The sequence below is a fragment of the Bufo bufo genome, chromosome 7, assembly GCF_905171765.1.
Source record: "Bufo bufo chromosome 7, aBufBuf1.1, whole genome shotgun sequence".
NCBI classification, from domain to species: Eukaryota; Metazoa; Chordata; class Amphibia; order Anura; family Bufonidae; genus Bufo; species Bufo bufo.
In genome coordinates this window covers 69,170,079-69,189,899 of record NC_053395.1, presented here as the reverse complement: position 1 = coordinate 69,189,899, position 19,821 = coordinate 69,170,079, and the positions used below count along the sequence as shown (strand labels likewise).

At 48.4% G+C, this 19,821-nt stretch overlaps 1 protein-coding gene across 1 annotated transcript in view; it reads right to left on the bottom strand.

Moving 5' to 3' along the window:
* Positions 1-6,535, bottom strand: part of USP7 (ubiquitin specific peptidase 7) — a 92,030-nt gene extending 85,495 nt beyond the window's left edge. Inside the window, exon 1 of the mRNA XM_040441764.1 lies at positions 5,797-6,535. Within this exon, the coding sequence (XP_040297698.1) occupies positions 5,797-5,878 (82 nt within the window). The 5' untranslated portion in view covers positions 5,879-6,535. The remainder of the gene's footprint in view (positions 1-5,796) is intronic.
* Positions 6,536-19,821: the final 13,286 nt, after the last annotated feature.

Genomic DNA, 19,821 nt, shown 5'->3' with positions numbered 1-19,821 from the left:
TCATTGGTGGCCAGTGCGGCTCCCCTCCCTCCCCTGTATTTAACTCATTGGTGGCCAGTGCGGCCCCCCTCCCTCCCCTGTATTTAACTCATTGGTGGCCAGTGCGGCCCCCCTCCCTCCTTTGTATTTAACTCATTGGTGGCCAGTGCGGCCCCCCTCTCTCCCCAGTATTATATTCATTGGTGGCCTAATTAAAATCACCTTCCCCCATCATTGGTGGCCAGTGCGGCCTACCCTCCCCCCCCCCCTAATTAAAATCACCTTCCCCCATCATTGGTGGCAGTGGAGAGTTCCGATCGGAGTCCCAGTTTAATCGCTGGGGCTCCGATCGGTTACCATGGCAGCCAAGACGCTACTGCAGTCCTGGCTGCCATGGTTACTTAGCAATAGAAGCATTATACTTACCTGCGATGTCTGACCGGCCGCTCCTCCTACTGGTAAGTGACAGGTCTGTGCTATAAGCAATGCGCCGCACAGACCTGTCACTTACCAGCAGGAGGAGCGCCCGGCCGGTCACAGACATCGCAGGTAAGTATAATGCTTCTATTGCTAAGTAACCATGGCAGCCAGGACTGCAGTAGCGTCTTGAGAGGGTAGGCCGCACTGGCCACCAATGATGGGGGAAGGTGATTTTAATTAGGCCACCAATGAATATAATACAGGGGAGGGAGGGGGGCCGCACTGGCCACCAATGATGGAGGAAGGTGATTTTAATTAGGGGGGGGGGGGAGAGGGGAGGCCGCACTGGCCACCAATGATGGGGGAAGGTAATTTTAATTAGGGAAGGGGGGGAGAGGGGAGGCCGCACTGGCCACCAATGATGGGGGAAGGTTTGTGCGGATCACAGCCCCCTGTAAGAGATCGGGTGCTGCCAGGCAGCAGTCATGTACACAGTTCGTTGTATATTCTAACTTGAAGTGTCCCCATCACTATGGGAACGCCTCTGTGTTAGAATATACTGTCGGATCTGAGTTTTCACAAAGTGAAAATTCAGATCTAAAAAGCCTTTATGCAGGCGGATCAGTCTGTGTGAAAGTAGCCTACGGACACGGATGACAATCTTGTGTGCATCCTTGTTTTTTCACGGACCCATTGACTTGAATGGGTCCGTGAACCGTTGTCCGTCAAATAAATAGAACAGGTCATATTTTTTTGACGGACAGGTCATTTTTTTTGATGGACAGGAAACACGGACGCGGATGTACAACGGTGCATTTTCCGAGTTTTCAACGGACCCATTGAAAGTCAATGGGTCCGCAGAAAATCACGGAAAACGGAACAACGGACGCACACAACGGTCGTGTGCATGAGGCCTAAGTGAAATCCAGATGACAGGGTCCCTTTAACTACTTATTTGCATATGGATTAAAACTACTTTTTCTCCAGGATGAAGCGACAAATCACTAAGTGAAAGATATCGCTACATTCAATTAGCATTGGAGGTCATTTATCAAAGAAAATTTTGTTGTGCGGGCATTTAAAGAGTCACAAAATGAGGTCTTGCTACTTGTTAATGCGAAAAACTGACGTAAACCATCTTGATAAGTGACCCCCATTGTGTCTGGTTAAACAATACTCTGGGGGAAGACTCTTAATAAAAAAGGGCTGGGCAACCTCTCTATAGTGATGGTTTATCCTCAGGATGGGCCATCCCTAGCTGACCAGCTGCTGAGGTGAAGCACCACCACGGGAAGATGGCAGCGGAACTACACAGCTCCACCAACCTCGTAGTGGAGGGAGATGGGTACTATAGCGCTGCTCCCAATTAGTGGCAGTAGCACTGCAGTCACAGGCACCTTCCACTACAATGCTGACTGTGCAGTTTATTTCCGGTGCCGATGACCATCACTTAAAAAAGGATGGACAAACCCTTTAAGAGGATGCAGAACTGGTGTAGTGTTGTGCAGTTTTCAAAATTTTCCTTGTAAAGTGACGCTCCCAGCTACCAAGCTGTGCACGGACAAAAGATAAAGGGGCCGCGGTGCTACAGCCCCTTCACTCTAGGCATCAGTCCGATCCCAGAGGCCAGGCCTCCACAGATCAGGCGCAACAGTGTATTCTAGCAACTACTGTACAATCATCCCTTTTAGGGCTCATTCACTTAACTGTAGGCCACTAAAAATGCAACTCCTCCCGAAAACAAGGAAAAGCCCTCATGCGCTATGCCAATGGGAAAATAACCAAGTTATGGCTTCTGGAAAACCTGGCTGACGTGCAGAGGGATTGTCTGAGATTTTAATATTGATGGGCTATCCTCAAGATAGGCCATCAATATTAGACTGGTGGGTATCGGACCCCCGACATCCCCGCCGATCAGCTGTTTTAAGCAGCCATGATGCTTCAATGTGCGCTGCGGCCTCTAAGGCTTGTGAAGTCATCTTCATCGGTCAAGTGAATAGGGCTGGGCTGCAATACCAAGCACAGCCACTATATAATGTAACGGCGCTGTGCGCGGTAAGTCGCGAGGAGTGACCGTCGGGGTGTTGGTTGTCAGACCCCTACCGATCCTGAGGAGAGGAAATCAATATTAAACATCCGGAAGACCCCTATAAAGATGCCCAGCAGAACAGTCCACACATCCAGTAGGATATAGCATTAGGGCCCTTATACACAGATGGAGGATCGGGATGATTATTGTAAAAGAACATTCGTACAAACGCTCATTACCGATAACCGGCCCATGGAAATGTGCTGCTGATCACTCGACAGATGTGTCACCAAAGATCATTGTCTGCAGAACATCGCTCCCGTGCATACAGGGATGTGCTGCCAACACTATGCAGAGTGGATGGTGGGTGAACTGTTTAAAGGGAACCTGTCGCCTAGAAAATGCATATTACACCGCCAGAAGTACCTTATTGCAGCCTGTAGTGCAATTATCCAGGTGTCTGTCAGTGTCCCTGCAATACCGGCGCCTGCACACCGTTCCATTCCGCTATGAGGTATTGCTCAATGCTCAGGCATCCGTACACAACATTCAAGCAACCGGCAGTGAAGGAATCGGGCATCCTATCAAACACTATGGGGAGGTGAAGAAGGCCGCTGCCCCCTTGACTTCAAGACTATGGTTTACATAGCGTGGCCCGTTGAATATGTCTTTTGCCGCATTGCACAGAAAAGACACAGACACCTGTATAATCATACTACAGGCTGCCATAAGGTACTGCTGGCGGTGTAATATGCATTTTCTAGGCGACAGGTTCCCTTTAAATAATGATTGACCCCCCCACCTATTTACTTTGCATCGGGATGTGAGAAAGGCCCCCTTAGGGTACTTTCTCACTAGCGTTTTTCTTTTCCGGCACCGAGTTCCATCCTAGGGGCTCAATACCGGAAAATAACTGATCAGGCATATCCCCCCTACAATGGAGAGTAATCCGTTCAGCATGTATCAGGATGTCTTCAGTTCAGACTGGTCAGGACAGAGATAATACTGCAGCATACTACGGTTTTATCTCCGGCCAAAAAAACTGAACACTTGCCTGAATGCCGGATCCGTCCTTCCGGTCTGCGCATGCGGATGACACTGGAAATACGAATCCGGCATTTCAATGCATTTGTAAGACGGAGCAGGATCCTGATCAGTCTTACAAATGCCATCAGTTGGCATACGTTTTGACGGATCCGGCAGGTAGTTCTGGCGACGGAAGTGCTTGCCAGATCACTCTGCGCAAGTGTGAAAGTAGCCCAAGCGAGTGCCGATCATCTTATCGTCAGTCTATTCGTGTCCCCCGACCCTTAGGGAAAAAAATATAGAATGAGTCCCCCGTCTACACCAAGCAGGGGTCCGGGGATCTCCTATGTTAGGGCTGGGAGTCACCGCTACAGAGGACCCCATGAGAATTACTTATACAGACTACAGGGCGGATTGTGCGGCCGCCATGGGAGTAGGCCCTCGTTCAGTACCACTGGACCGCACTAAAGGGTATGTTCACAGTTTCTGCAATGTGGATTTTGCAAATCATTTCCACTGACTTCAATGGGAAGCCTGGTTGTTAATTGACAAGATGCTGTTTGTTTTCAATGGTGTTCATTCTTGGTGCCTATTGCTCATCGCATCCACATCCGAAACTTCCCCTTGAAGTGGACAGAATCAATAACCACGTCATAGTGCGCCAAGAAAAAGCGTGTCGGAAGAAAAACTGCACCCAAGAAACCAGGAGGAACCCTGAAGCAGATTCTGGACATTCCCCAAAACCGACAGACCTGAGGCAGGCTAAAGGGCCCCTTACACTACGGGGGCACATTGTATACAATGTATCAGGCGCCTAGGGGGTACCTGCAGCTGGCATGCACCCCCTGCCCCGCGTACATCCTGCAGGAACTTTACATGTGTCTTTTACTCAATTTTACTATGTAAAGAGGTGGCAGGGACACCAGGCTGGGCACAGCTGTACATGTATGGGGATAACCATACGTATGATGCCACCCTGTACCCATACGCATGGCAGTTACTCTACACATGTATGAAGATGCCTCCCTACACCCACATGTATGATGATGCCACAGTGTACCTATACCTATGGTGATGTCACTCTACACATGTATGACGATGTCACCTTGTAACCATACCTATCATGCCACCCTGGACCCATACGCATGTATGCCACCCTACACCTATATGCATGATGATGCCACAGTGTACCCATACCTATGGTGATGCCACCCTGTACACATCCCCTCCCCCAGCAGGGTGATCATGACTCTGCACGATGATGCTGACAAACAGTGTCATCCCTGAAGGGCACATGGCCAGGTAACCCTTCGGCTGCTGGGCAGTGTATAAGGCAGAGCCAGCACTGGCCTGTGATCCACGCAGACGGGTCATTACCGTGTCCGGCGGGTGTCTAGTGATGGGTAGCAGGATAGCAGGCACTACAGGAGGGGGTGAGGTACTACAGGAGGGGGTGAGGTACACTGTACAGCGGGCACTACAGGAGGGGGTGAGGTACACTGTACAGCGGGCACTACAGGAGGGGGTGAGGTACTACAGGAGGGGGTGAGGTACACTGTACAGCGGGCACTACAGGAGGGGGTGAGGTACACTGTACAGCGGGCACTACAGGAGGGGGTGAGGTACTACAGGAGGGGGTGAGGTACACTGTACAGCGGGCACTACAGGAGGGGGTGAGGTACACTGTACAGCGGGCACTACAGGAGGGGTGAGGTACTACAGGAGGGGTGAGGCACTACAGGAGGGGGGTGAGGTACCCTGTACAGCGGGCACTACAGGAGGGGTGAGGTACCCTGTACAGCGGGCACTACAGGAGGGGTGAGGTACCCTGTACAGCGGGCACTACAGGAGGGGTGAGGTACCCTGTACAGCGGGCACTACAGGAGGGGTGAGGTACCCTGTACAGCGGGCACTACAGGAGGGGTGAGGTACCCTGTACAGCGGGCACTACAGGAGGGGTGAGGTACTCTGTATAGCGGGCACTACAGGAGGGGTGAGGTACTACAGCGGGCACTACAGGAGGGGTGAGGTACTACAGCGGGCACTACAGGAGGGGTGAGGTACTACAGCGGGCACTACAGGAGGAGGGGTGAGGTACTACAGCGGGCACTACAGGAGGAGGGGTGAGGTACTACAGCGGGCACTACAGGAGGAGGGGTGAGGTACTACAGCGGGCACTACAGGAGGAGGGGTGAGGTACTACAGCGGGCACTACAGGAGGAGGGGTGAGGTACTACAGCGGGCACTACAGGAGGGGTGAGGTACTACAGCGGGCACTACAGGAGGGGTGAGGTAGACTGTACAGCGGGCACAATGGCCGTCACACAAAGCTCATCCTGTACCTTCCATCTCCATGTCCTCGGGCTCACTGAGCTGCTGCTCCCCGGGCTTCTGCTGCTGTTGCTGCTGCTGGTGGTGGTTCATCTCTCTGGCTTCGGCCTCGATCGGTCCTGCTCGCTGCGCCGGCGGAGATTTGGGCTGAAGGCCCGGTTGGGATGGGGCGGAGAGCGGCCTCGGCAGGGCCTGCGCAGCGGCTGCAGCCTGGGCCTTTCCCGCGGGCGCCTGCAGATGAGCTGAAGGAGGGAGAGCGGAGGGGGCCGGCGGCAGGGATACGCGCACGTATTTGCTCGCTATTCGCCCAATTTCGGCGCCTTTAGAGGGGTAGGCGCAGGGGATGCTGCTCCCCGGGGGCCCTCAGCGGCCGGCCAAGTGACACGCGCTGCACGGAGTCCGGAGAACCGTCACTAGGCCTCGCAGCTCCAGGCCGCGGCCAGCTCTTGTGCTGCTCTCAGCTCTGGCCCCTCTGCTCATTGGGTAGACGAGAGCACGGCCGGTGCAGCGGGAGCTCTGCGGCCTGACCCTCTCCGGGAGCGCCCGCGTCTCATGTAACCCGCCGCTGTCAACCACAGTGCGGCCGAGCCCCGGGCCGCTTCTTTCCCGAGTGCAGGGCGGGAGCAGCCGGCAGCCACCGTCACCGAGACCCCCTTCTCCTGTCCCCTTTGGTGCTTTGCTCTTCCCCTCTCCTCAGCCTGTGTGTGGAGACGCCAGGCTCTCAAAATGGCGGCTCAGTGAAATGTCACATCCGCATGGGGCAGCGTGAGAGGAGGAGGGAGGGAAGGCGGGGGAGATAATCAAAGCGTGAGCCCGCCACATCCCCTCCTCCTCCTCCTCCTCCATCCCTCCCTCTCCCCTCCCGGCTGTGGTGTGCGGGCTCCCGACAGACAGGGCAGTGGAGGGCCCATATTACATGGCACACTGCATGGTATTGCTGCCATCACTCATGACAGGGCTCACCCTGCGCCCAAAGTGGGGTCTGTTGTATTATTGGCACATCATCACCCAGGGGTGCTCCATCCATGAGGAGGGGCAGCTTCCCCTGGGGACCGATGGACGCCCATGTCTGCAGTTTCACTGCCCGGTTTAGTGGATGGCGCTCGTTCATTTTTCACCTCAGTTTACAGCAGCGGTTCTCACCCTTTTCATGCCAAGTACCCCCTACAACAAGTTCCCGCCGACTACCCCCAAAGAAGCGAACAGTGGTAAATGTTAACCCAATAAAGTTATTCTCACACCGCTGTCATGGGCGCTGTTCTAAACCCATGTCAGCAGTTCTTTCAGATGAATAGCGCAGCATGCAGCACCAACCTTCCTGGCAAAATGGCAGACAACATATTAGGGCCCATGATTAAATTAAAATTACCTTCCGCACTACCAAACAGTGATGTCTCATCTAGATGTTCTCTTTCCTCATCTTCTCCACTCGGACAGACCACCATGATGGCCTCTTTTAGCCATGTATCATCTCTGCTGAGTTTGTCCCACCTTGTGAACACCCCATCCTGCCACCATCAATACAGTGCCTGCTGTGGTCCCCAAAAATATACTGCAGAAAAAGATGATCTTCCAGAAAATGCTAGTATCCCACAGATACAGCCTCCTTCTCTCCTCCTTGCCATACACTGCTCTCAAAAATAACTGTGCCCAGCAAATAGTGCCCATGACGGTAATAGCGCCACAAACACAGCATTCCCCAAAAATAATTGTGCTTAAAGGGGTTCTGCACTTTGTTTAAACTGATGATCTATTCTCTGGATAGATCATCAGCATCTGATCGGCGGGGGTCCGACACCCGGGACCCCCGCCGATCAGCTGTTTGAGAAGGCAGCAGCGCCGCGGCCTTCTCACTGTTTACCGCTGGCCCAGTGACGTCACGACTAGAATCACTGGCCTGGGCGGGGCTAAGCTCCATTCATACAAGTTGTGACGTCACTGGCCCTGCGGCAAACAGTGAGAAGGCCGTGGCAGTGCTGGAGTGCCGCTGCCTTCTCAAACAGCTGATCGGCGGGGGTCCCGGGTGTCGGACCCCCGCCGATCAGATGCTGATGATCTATCCAAAGTATAGATCATCAGTTTAAACAAAGTGCAGAACCCCTTTAAGCTGATACTGTGCCAGGGTGCACACAGCAACAGTGCTCCTAAAAGTCCCACCTATAGTAATAAGTCCCCATACAGTGCACCTAATAATAATAATTTCACCCTTCATGACCATACTAGTAATCATATTCCCTATAGTCCCCCAGTAATAATAAAAACCCACCATAATGCCCCCAGTAGAAGTAGTGCCCACCATAATGCCCCAATAGTAATAATGCCTGTCTATAGTGCCCCAGTAGTGCTAATGCCTAATAGTGCCCCGGTAATAATAAAGCCCACCACAGTATCCCTAATAGTATTAAAGCCCCAACAATGTGCCTCAGTAGTACTAAAGCCCACCATAATGCCCTCCAGTAGTTTTAAATCTCTCACAGTAGTAAATATGACCTCTAATAGTGCCCCCAGTAGTACTAATACCCCCTAAAGCACCCCAGTAGTAATGACTCTCACCATAATACCCCCTAGTAGTATGTACTAAAAGTAATAAAGCCCCCTATAGTGCTCTCGGTAGTAATAAAGCCCCCATAATGTAACAGTGCCCCAGTTACAATAATGCCCCCCCTTCCCCCAGTGCCTCAATTGTGCTGCCCCAGTTATAATAATGATTCCCCTGCTATAATGGCCCAATAGCGCTGCCCCAAGGTGACCAATGAGAATAACAAATGCAAATACTCCTGACCTCATCTTGCCGCCTCTGATAGGCTTTAGGCCTAGTGCAATGAAACATTGCTGGCTGCTAGGGCAGTGCGAGCCCATTGAGGTATGCGTACCACAGCTGAAGAACCACTGGTCTATAGCATTTCATGGAATCTGAACTAAGTATCCGAAGTGGACTTTGATCCAAATTTCAGGGAAAATTCCATTCTCCATGAAGCCGAATTTCCTTGTGCTTCGTGTTAACGACTCAATTTTCCCTAATAATGGCGGTAAAAACAAAAAATACATACCCACCTCATCCATTTGAGCGTGAAGAGTCCGCCGTGGCCATCTTGATTAAAGATTCCGCGCAAAATCATATGTGCTGCGACGTATGACGGGCGCCCAGCGTTATGATGCAAGATTTCACGCCAGACCTTCAATCAAGATGACCCGCAGCAACCTTTTCGCGCTCAAATGGATAAGGTATTTATTTTTTTCAAATTGATTAACCCCTGAAAGCCCTCATTTTTAGGCCTCATGCACAACGTATTTTTTCTTTCCATGTCTGTTCCATTTGCGGACTGTATGTGGAACCAATCACTTCAATGGGTCAGCAAAAAAACGGAAATGACTCCATTTGCATTCCGTTTCCGCATGTCCGTTCCGCCAAAAAATATAACATCTCCTATTCTTGTCCGTTTTGCGGACAAGAACAGGCATTGTTACAATGGATCCGCAAAAAAAAAAAAAGGATGCAATTACGGATGTCATACAGATGTCATCCGTTTTTTTGTGGATCCGTGTTTCGCGGACCGCAAAATACATACGGTCGTGCGCATGAGCCCTAAGGCTAGGTCTAAACGGCGACATTTGTTGCACGACGATTTTTATAATGATAGTCTATGGTGTCGCACTGCGATATGCGACATGCTGTGACTGCGATGCGACAGTCACAAAAAAATCCATTTGAGATGTATTTTTCCACGACTGTTGCATTGCGACACCATAGACTATTCTAAAAATTGTTGCGCGGCAAAATTTTGCGCGACAAATATTGCAGTGTAGTTGTGCCCTATCTGTCGCGCAACTTATTGTTGTCGTGTAGACCTAGCCTTAATCTGAAATGCCATGATCAGCAATAAATGCAGCATCTGAGGGGTTCAATGATGGGGGGCGCCGCCTACCACACGCAACATTTTTCTTCTGTCTTTGTAAGGCTACTTTCACACTTGAGCTTTTTGCGGTTCCGTCATGGATCTGCAAAAACGCTTCAGTTACAATAAAACAACCGCATGCATCCGTCATGAACGGATCCAGTTGTATTATGTCTTCTATAGCCATGACGGATCCGCCATGAACACCATTGAAAGTCAATGGGGGACGGATCCGTTTTCTATTGTGTCAGAGAAAACGGATCCGTCCCCTTTGACTTACATTATGTGCCAGGACGGATGGCAGAGTTTTGGTGTCCGCCTCCAGAGCGGAATGGAGACTGAACAGAGGCAAACTGATGCATTCTGGGCGGATCCTTTTCCATTTAGAATGCATTAGCGCAAAACTGATCCGTATAGACGTATAGCACGCTGACCTATACAAGTCAATGAGGTCACATACACCTCAGTTTTTTCGTGGATACATGTGCTTGATCCAAGAATCTTGCTGTGTAGGTCTTATTGTCTGTTTTTGGTGGATGAGAATAGTTGCTTTTCGAGGATACGCTTTTTTGAGGACCAAAGGCCATGTGTATGAAGCCCGATTCACACGAGTGAAACACGATGTATGTGCCGGCCGCATCTCCAGGACCAACGTGGCTCCCCCGAACTGACTGAATCCTACTGTTTGATGATAGTCAGTTCCCATCATCATGTGAGTACAGTGCAATAGACCCACAATCAGATAGGAAATGACTCTATCATAAAACACTAAGATGCAGTCAGGTCAGGAGAGCAACGGTTGGTCCAGATGTGGCCGACACACGGACTGCGTTTCCTAGACCAAGCGCAGTTGTGTGAATCTGCCCTAAATCTCCTTTCCCATTGATGTCTTTGTTCTGTGCCAATCTCTCACGCCCAGCATATCACACCTGCTGCAGCCCAAGTCATTGAAAATTGCCAGGGAACATAGAATGACGGTCAATTTCCAGAAGTTTGTGCCTTTCTCCAAGCAGTGGCGTACACAGCCATATGTCTCCCACCACCTGTGGTCAGTGGAGCATCTCTCCATCTCATGCTGTGCAGTATCTGCCCTCATAGAGCTCTGGAGGCGCCCCTCATTAATCAACAGCAGAGCTGCACTTTTAGGTCTCTTGCACACAAACGTATTTTCATTCCGTTTCTGTTCCGTTTTTTTTGCAGACCGTATACGGAACCATTTATTTCAATGGGTCCGCAAAAAAAATGAAGGTACTCCGCGTGCATTCCGTTTCCGTATGCCCATATATCCGTTCCTCTAAAAGATAGAAATTGTCTTATTCTTGTCCGCATTATGGACAAGGATAGTACTGTTCTATTGGAGGCCAGCTGTTCCGTTCCGCAAAATACGGAATGCACACGGAGTACCATCCGTATTTTTTGCGGACCGCAAAATACATACGGTCTTGTGCAAGAGGCCTTAGGGTACTTTCACACTAGCGTTTAAGTTTTCCGGTATTGAGATCCGTCATAAAAAAACGCTTTAGTTTTAGGCTACATGCATACGACCGTATGTGTTTTACGGTCCGCAAATTGCATCCGAACGTCATCCTTTTTTTTGCGGATCCATTGTAACAATGCCTATCCTTGTCCGCAAAACGGACAAGAATAGGACATGTTCTATTTTTTTTTGCGGGGCTACGGAATGGACATACTGGTCTTCAGTTCAGTTACTTTTACGGTATTTGGCGTAAACACTTGCGTCCAGCATTATGTTCCATTTAAATGTATTAATGCCGGATCCGGTACCAAGTGTTCCGGAAAAAAACTGACACCGGAGAGACGGATCTGGTATTTCAATGCATTTGTCAAACGGATCCAGATCCGGAAACAAATGGTATACGTTTGTACATGGATTTACCGATCCGGCAGGCAGTTCCTCTAACGCAATGGGCAGATTTATCAAAAGTGGTGCAAAGGAAAATTGTCTCAGCTGCCCGTAGCAACCAATCAGATGAATCCTTTCATTTTCCAAAGGACCTCTGAAAAAACCCTATTGTGGTAAGACACATTGGCCCAGATTTATTAATAAGGGCTCATGCACACGAACATATTTTCTTTCCGTGTCCGTTCCTTTTTTTTGCGGACCGTATATAGAACCATTCATTTCAATGGGTTCACAAAAAAAAAACGGAAGTTACTCCATGTGCATTCCGTTTCCGTATTTTCGTGTGCCCGTTCCGCAAAAAAAAATAGAACATGTCCTATTATTATCCGCATTACGGACAAGGATAGTACTGTTCTATTAGGGGACAGCTGTTCCGTTCCACAAAATACGGAATGCACACGGACGTCATCCGTATTTTTTGTGGATCAGTTTTTTGCGGCCACAAAATACATACGGTCTTGTGCATGAGCCCTAACTGATTGAAATAACTGAAGTGTGAACTCAGCCTTAGGGCTCATGCACATGACCGTATGTATTTTGAATTCCGCAAAAACGGATCCGCAAAAAATACGGATGACGTCCGTGTGCATTCCGTATTTTGCGGAACGGAACAGCTGGCCCCTAATAGAACAGTATTATCCTTGTTCATAATACGGACAATAATAGGATATTTTTTATAGTTTTTGCAGCTAGGATGCAGACCCATTCACTTCAATGGGGGGGGGCCCACAAAAGATGCGGACAGCACTCTGTGGCCCCGCAAAAAAAATATAGCATGTCCTATTCTTGTCCGTTTTTAGGACAAGAATAGGTATTTCTACGATGGGCCGCCCGTTCCGTTCCGCAAATTGCGGAAGGCACACGGACGGCTTCTGTTTTTTGCGGATCCGCAGTTTGCGGACAGCAAAAAATGGAACGGTCGTGTGTATGTAGCCTTAATGAGATTCAAAAACTCATGTACATGGTGGGTACAGGAAGTTTATGTATGGAAATTGACCTGCAGTGCGGATTTTGAAATCCGCAGCATGTCTGTTTTTTGTGCGGATTTTGGCCTCATGCACACGACCGTGCCGTTTTTTGCGGTCCGCAAACCGCGGATCCGCAAAAAACGGAAGGCGCCCGTGTTGCCTTCTGCAATTTGTGGAACGGAACGGGCACCGGCAATATAAATGCCTATTCTTGTCCGCAAAGTGCGGACAAGAATAGGACATGTTATATTTTTTCACGGAGTGCTGTCCGCATCTTTTGCGGCCCCATTGAAATGAATGGGTCCGCATCCGAGCCGCCAAAACGACGGCTCGGATGCGGACCCAAACAACGGTCGTGTGCATGAGGCCTTTCAGTGCAGATTTTACTCTTTGCAATACAAAGGTTGAGATCTGGGATAAATCCACTTCAAAATCAGCATGCGGATTTTGGTGCAGAAAAGCAGCAAAATCTATTTGGAAAATCTGCATAATGCCTCATTTGCATGTCAGTGTTCGGTCAGTGATTTCCATCAGTGATTTTGAGCCAAAACCAGGTGCGACTCTAAACACAGAACAGGTGCAGATCTTTCCTTTATCCCTTATGTCTGTGTAGCCTCCAGTCCTGCTTTTGGCTCACAATCACTGATGAAATTAACTGACCAAACACTGACGTGTTAAATGAGGCTTTATTCCGGCCGTGGCCGGAAGCTAAAATGAGCAGACGCACTTAGCTGAGCTCCGGACCCAAGCCCTAACTTCACAGTAATCCTGTACTTTAACTGCCGCAAAAATTTCATCCAGATCGGGTAGGAGGTCGGGAAAGACCCGCAGCACAACTATGGCCCGTTATAGAGCACAGTCGGCCGCTGACCGACTCCGGGAGTTTGCCCGCGTGGAAGACCAAGATGGCGCCGGCTCTCATTCACCACCTCCGGACGGGATTAAAGATTGCTCTGCACATGAAGAGACGTTGAGCGCAGCCACAGAGCCGTCCCTGAAACAAGTAACTGAGCAGTTACTGCAAGCGATAGCTACCTGCATTATCAATGGTGGTCAAGCTGGAGGAGGTGAAGGTGGATATTGGCCTGTTACGCCATGATATGCAGGCCATGTGTGAACACATTAAAGAGACCGAAAACAGAGGTGGAGGATCGTGTAAAACCGCTCCCAGCAAAAATTCACGAGCTGGAGCAGAAAGTCAATTTCTGGCAGCAAAAATGTGACGACTACTAGAATCGCACAAGGCGCAATAATTTGCGGATCATCGGTTTACCTGAAAAATCTGAGGGTAATAACCCCAGTGCATTTGTCACCTCCTGGCTCCGTAACAGCTTCCCAGAGGCGACATGTTCATCAGCCTTCATTGTTGAGCGTGCACATCGCGTTCCCGCCAAACCCCTTCCACCGGGGGCTCCTCCAAGACCTCTACTGGCGAGATTGTTAAACTCTACAGACAGATATCATGTGCTGCAAATGGCGCGCAACAAGCAGGAGCTGAAGTATGATAACAACACCATCATGATCTTCCCAGATTTTTCGGCCGAATTACAGAAACGCAGGGCAACTTTCAGCATGGTGAAAAGATGACTCCGGGAGCTGAACTTATCCTACTCTATGGCTTACCCGGCTCGACTAAGAGTGGTGGATGGGGAAGTAAGCCGGTTCTTCAACACTCCTGAGGAGGCCACAAACTGGCTGGATGGCAGGGGCAGAAACGCCAGACCTCCACGATGAAAGTCCACATAGTCCCTCACCACCAACTGCAAGAAGGGGATGTTTGAACCTGGACTCTGGGACCGAAAGGGACACTTATACTCACTATCCATATTTTCTAATGTCATTATTTATCGTTGATCTCACTTTCCAGCTAATCCTCACATGGGATGGAATGATTGAGCCCATAGTTAGTTAGAGCGGGAAAGCTGAGACTGGCAGGGAAATGTCTATGATACTGCAATGATCTTTCAGGTCACAGCTACTGCTTGGGCAATGTGGAGACGGTGTGACTGTGTGTAGTGTTCCTGATAGATTACATGCTCGGGTCCCAGATCTGGATACCATTAGAAGTTAGGGATTGGGTCTTTTGTTACTATGTTAAATATCTTTTATAAGTAAGATACGAGTTATATGGTGCTATTGGTAATTCACCATTCGCACACCCCGTTTTTTTGAAGTGCCACACAATCGGTGAAGCGTCTTGTCTTTAGCAGCCAAGATTGTTATAGCTGCTTTAGTGTTTCACCATGCAGACGCTTATCACCTATACCAAGTTACACTTGATTGTTCAAATGTTGTACACTATGTGCCGGGTCGGGAAGGGTAGGTTACAGAGAGGGAGGCAGGAGGGCAACAAGGTCCTTTTCATTAGATTATACGTATTTCTGACATGACAATGTCCTGGAACGTTAGGGGACTGGGCAGTACCAGGAAATGCACCATGGTCTTTTCTGCAATCAGAAGATTCAATCCACATATACTCTGTTTGCAGGAAACCCACTTAACGGCAGATACTACTAGACGTACCCAGAAACCTTGGGTCCAATGGGCGCAACATTCATGTTATTCCAGTTTGTCTAGAGGGGTGTCACTGCTGGTGCATAAGTCTCTTAGATGGGAAATAGAGGCCATTCAGATTGACCCGGCTGGAAGATTTGTGTTTAAAGCTGCCTATATTAACTGTATACTGTATGTTATTATGGGTGTATACAATCCGCCGCCCTTCTCTCTTCAGATTGTTCAGCAGGCAGTGAGCTTTGCGGCCTCATATCCATCGGCCCGTATAGTATGTCTTGGTGACTTTAATATGACCTTAGACAAGGACTTGGATAGACACCACTTGGCTGAGGCCTCTGACAACCGCCCCAGTAATATGACATCTCTGGCCGCATTTACGGGGGAGGTGGGATGGATGGACATGTGGCGTCTTAAATACCCTGACATTAGACAGTACTCATGCCACTTGACTAGCCATAATGCACTGTCACGAATAGATTACGCCTTTGGTATATCAGCTATGTGCTCACTGACATATTGTATAGAATACGGACCAAGGGGCATATCTGATCATTGACCGATACAACTGGTGTTGGGGATGGGATCAGACGCTCAGCACGGATCAATCCTTTCTGGCTATTCATGTTTGGACCTTCTGATCGCATTCCTGACCAATTGAAAGTCTTTATAGAGGGGCATGGAGATGTCACAGACTACTCAATACTTTGGGAAACCATGAAGGCATACCTTAGGGGTAGAGATGTCGCGAACATAAAATTTTCAGTTCGCGAACGTGAATTTTCGCAAATGTTCGCGAACGGGCGATCCGGGCGAACCGCCATAGACTTCAATAGGCAGGCGAATTTTAAAACCCACAGGGACTCTTTCTGGCCACAATAGTGATGGAAAAGTTGTTTCAAGGGGACTATCACCTGGACTGTGGCATGCCGGAGGGGGATCCATGGCAAAACTCCCATGGAAAATTACATAGTTGACGCAGAGTCTGGTTTTAATCCATAAAGGGCATAAATCATCTAACATTCCTAAATTGTTTGGAATAACGTGCTTTAAAACATCAGGTATGATGTTGTATCGATCAGGTAGTGTAAGGGTTACGCCCGCTTCACAGTGACAGACCAAACTCCCCGTTTAACGCACCGCAAACAACCGCAAACAGTCCATTTGCACAACCGCAAACTCCCCATTTGCACAAGGTTGGATACCAAGCTAGCCATGTCCCGTTCCTTGTCCTCACTGATGTCATTAAAGGTCTCTTCCTCCACCCAGCCACGTACAACACCAAGGGTCCACGAAAGGTGACAACAATCCCCCTGGGACGCCTGCTGTGGTTGGTCTTCCACCTCCTCAAAGCCACCTTCCTCCTCTGACTCCTCTTCTTCAGACTCCTCTCTCTGCGTTATTATAGTATAAGTACTATAGTACTATTCCTATCAGTGTAATCCCTGTTACGTCCCCTATCGGGGACGTGTATATGGCATCGATTTTAGGAACAGCGAGATGGAAAAAGATGCTTGGTCGGTCCTCCTACTTCAAATTTGGGGCACTGCGCCTGCAATCTAATGTGCCACCAGATAGGAGTGGTGTGTTATGTTGTTCTATTCTTATCAGTTTAATCTCTGTTACGTCCCCTATCAGGGGACGTGTATATGGCATCGATTTTAGGAACCGGGAGATGGAAAAAAATGCTTGGTCGGTCCTCCTACTTCAAATTTGGGGCACTGCGCGTGTAATCTAATGTGCCACCAGATAGGAGTGGTGTGGTAAGTAGTTCTATTCTTATCAGTTTAATCCCTGTTACGTCCCCTATCAGGGGACGTGTATGGAATAGATTTTAGACAACCGCAAAGAGTTGTCAATAGTTGACACACTCATGACATAAATTTTATACCTCTATGCGTCAATCCTGGTGTAGTTATGACTGTGCTCGTGCGCACGTTTGGGAGATTGCAGGCCCTGAAACGCACACGTGTGAAGGAAAATGACTACTATTATTTCACAGTCCAAAAAGTGTTGTTTTTTTTTAAATGCAAGCTATTGTGACACCAGATATGAGTGGTGGCACTGGGCAAGTGGGCACAGTATACGCTGTGAGCCTGACACACGCTGGCAGGCAGGCAACTGCAATTAGATTACACAGGGGAAAAAAAAAACAGCAGACTGATGTTCTAGCCCTAAAAAGGGCTTTTTGGGGTGCTGTCCTTACAGCAGAGATCAGATGAGTCTTTCAGGACTGTAGTGGACACTGAATACGCTAGCCTAGCTATCGATTTCCCTAATAAATCAGCAGCAGCTACACTGTCCCTGCTCTCACTAAGAATGCAGCTTCCGAATGAATCTAAAATGGATGCTGTCCAGGAGGTGGGAGGGTCTAGGAGGGAGGGTCTGCTGCTGATTGGCTGGAATGTGTCTGCTGACTGTGAGGTACAGGGTCAAAGTTTACTCAATGATGACGAATAGGGGGCGGACCGAACATCGCATATGTTCGCCTGCCGCGGCGAACGCGAACAAGCTATGTTCGCCGGGAACTATTCGCCGGCGAACTATTCGGGACATCTCTACTTAGGGGATGCCTGAGATCTACCATATCTTTCATCAAAAAATCGGCAGCTAGACAGGAGGAAAGACTGGCAGCGGAATGCTCTAGACTAGAAGTAGCATATATTGCTGACCCCACTGACTTGAACAGGGAATCTTGGTTAACCTTGGGGAGTCAGTATCTGACCCTGCTTAAAGAAAAACCCCAACGTAAGGTGTCGGCCCTTTAAAGAGTAATGAGGGGGAGTCGCAGAGAGCGACGAGGAGAAAGCAAAGCTGTTAAATATTTTTTTCTCCAATGTATTCACTGAGAAAAATAAATTGTCAGATGAAATGCTGAATGTTGAAATAAATTCCCCATTAAAAGTGTCCTGTCTGACCCAGGAAGAAGTACAACAGCGACTTAAAAAGATTAAAATAGACAAATCGCCAGGACCGGATGGCATACACCCCCGTATCCTAAGGGAATTAAGTAATGTCATAGCCAGACCCTTATTTCTGATATTTGTGGACTCTATACTGACAGGGAATGTCCCACAGGATTGGCGCATGGCAAATGTGGTGCCAATATTCAAAAAGGGTCCAAAAACAGCCTGGAAACTATAGGCCGGTAAGTTTAACATCTGTTGTGGGTAAACTGTTTGAAGGTTTTCTGAAAGATGCTATGTTAGAGCATCTTAACGGAAATAAGCAAATAACGCCATATCAGCATGGCTTTGTGAGGGATCAGTCATGCCAAACTAATTTAATCAGTTTCTATGAGGAGGTAAGTTCTAGACTTGACAGCGGCGAATCAATAAATGTTGTGTATCTGGACTTCTCCAAAGCATTTGACACTGTACCACATAAAAGGTTAGTATATAAAATGAGAATGCTCGGACTGGGAGAAAACGTCTGTAAGTGGGTAAGTAACTGGCTCAATGATAGAAAACAGAGGGTGGTTATTAACGGTACATACTCAGATTGGGTCACTGTCAGTAGCGGAGTACCTCAGGGGTCAGTATTGGGCCCTATTCTCTTCAATATATTTATTAATGATCTTGTAGAAGGCTTGCATAGTAAAATATCAATTTTCGCAGATGACACTAAACTGTGTAAAGTAATTTACACTGAAGAGGACAGTATACTACTACAGAGGGATCTGGATAGATTGGAGGCTTGGGCAGATAAGTGGCAGATGAGGTTTAACACTGACAAATGTAAAGTTATGCACATGGGAAGGAATAATGCAAGTCACCCGTACATATTAAATGGTAAAACACTCAGTAACACTGACATGGAAAAGGATCTAGGAATTTTAATAAACAGCAAACTATGCTGCAAAAACCAGTGTCAGGCAGCTGCTGCCAAGGCCAATAAGATAATGGGTTGCATCAAAAGGGGCATAGATGCCCGTGATGAGAACATATTCCTACTACTTTACAAATCATTAGTCAGACCACACATGGAGTACATGTGTACAGTTCTGGGCTCCTGTGAATAAGGCAGACATAGCAGAGCTGGAGAGGGTCCAGAGGAGGGCAACTAAAGTAATAACTGGAATGGGGCAACTACAGTACCCTGAAAGATTATCAAAATTAGGGTTATTCACGTTAGAAAAAAGACGACTGAGGGGAGATCTAATTACTATGTATAAATATATCAGGGGTCAGTACAGAGATCTATCCCATCATCTATTTATCCCCAGGACTGTGACTGTGACGAGGGGACATCCTCTGCGTTTGGAGGAAAGAAGGTTTGTACACAAACATAGAAAAGGATTCTTTACGGTAAGAGCAGTGAGACTATAGAACTCTCTGCCTGAGGAGGTGGTGATGGTTAGTACAATAAAGGAATTCAAGAGGGGCCTGGATGTATTTCTGGAGTGTAATAATATTACAGGCTATAGCTACTAGAGAGGGGTTGTTGATCCAGGGAGATATTCTGATTTCCTGATTGGAGTCGGGAAGGAATTTTTTATTCCCCTAAAGTGAGGAAAATTGGCTTCTACCTCACAGGGTTTTTTTTGCCTTCCTCTGGATCAACTTTCAGGATGACAGGCCGAACTGGATGGACAAATGTCTTTTTTCGGCCTTATGTACTATGTTACTATGTAAAATGTTCTTCACAAAACAAACATACTTCGAATTGGGCAACCAATCTAGCAAATTGCTCGCTCATATTGTCAGACAGAATCAGGCATCCCCGACGGTATTACGT